At 41.1% G+C, this 733-nt stretch overlaps 1 protein-coding gene across 1 annotated transcript; it reads right to left on the bottom strand.

The window, feature by feature from the left end:
- Nucleotides 1-286: 286 nt before the first annotated feature.
- LOC106512549 (EGF, latrophilin and seven transmembrane domain-containing protein 1) lies at nucleotides 287-662 on the bottom strand (the record flags this gene model as incomplete). Its single annotated transcript, XM_014001143.1, is given in 2 exon segments — nucleotides 287-455; nucleotides 571-662. Coding segments are annotated over 2 exon segments (234 nt in total), but the record flags the coding sequence as incomplete, so codon positions are not given.
- Nucleotides 663-733: the final 71 nt, after the last annotated feature.

Below are 733 nucleotides of genomic sequence, written 5' to 3'. Positions count from 1 at the left end.
TTATGTGTATTTTTTACATTTTTTTGTATTTTTACATGTGTATTCATTTATAAAAAATGTGTAAAAGTATATTTGTAGTTAGAAATTTTGTGATTTATATATTTTTACACATTTATTTTGCAGCTAAATCATTTGTAACCTCAGGATTTCTGCATCCTTTTCCCCACTTTTACATTTCTCTGCAACCTATGAACCATGTCAAGAGTCCAAACGTAGACAAAATTTAAGATAAAACAACAGACCTATCTATATGTTTGTTTTTTTTTAAAATTCCTGTGGGTGTTACCTTTCGGGACAGCACACAGAGGAAGATGAAGATGAACATTCCTTGGAAGGCGTTGCTGATGGTGAACAGATAAGCCGTCAGGGTCGTCTCGTGGAGAATGTGCAGCACGCCGAAGGTCCAGGTGGCGCCGAGCACGAACAGTAAAGCCATGGCACCCCGAGCGCACGACCTGGAGGGTAGAGGGGGGGCGGAGGAGGAGGGATAGTGCCGCCTTCACTGGCCTGACCACATTTTCATTTCAGACCAGACGTCTACTTTTGACTAAACTCGGGGAATATTCCTACCTGATGTTTTCATAGTGGCTGATTTCAGGCTTTTTCACAGCAGTGTGTCGATACACCTTAAACATGATGACTCCAAAGGCCAAGAGATTCACCTGCAGACGAAGAAACACAACAAACATTAGCTCTTAGGAAGGCTTGGTGCTAAAACAACAATTGACAAATT

The sequence above is a fragment of the Austrofundulus limnaeus genome, unplaced genomic scaffold (assembly GCF_001266775.1).
Source record: "Austrofundulus limnaeus strain Quisiro unplaced genomic scaffold, Austrofundulus_limnaeus-1.0 Scaffold8032, whole genome shotgun sequence".
Lineage (NCBI taxonomy): Eukaryota > Metazoa > Chordata > Actinopteri > Cyprinodontiformes > Rivulidae > Austrofundulus > Austrofundulus limnaeus.
This window is presented reverse-complemented; position numbering and strand designations above follow the sequence as displayed.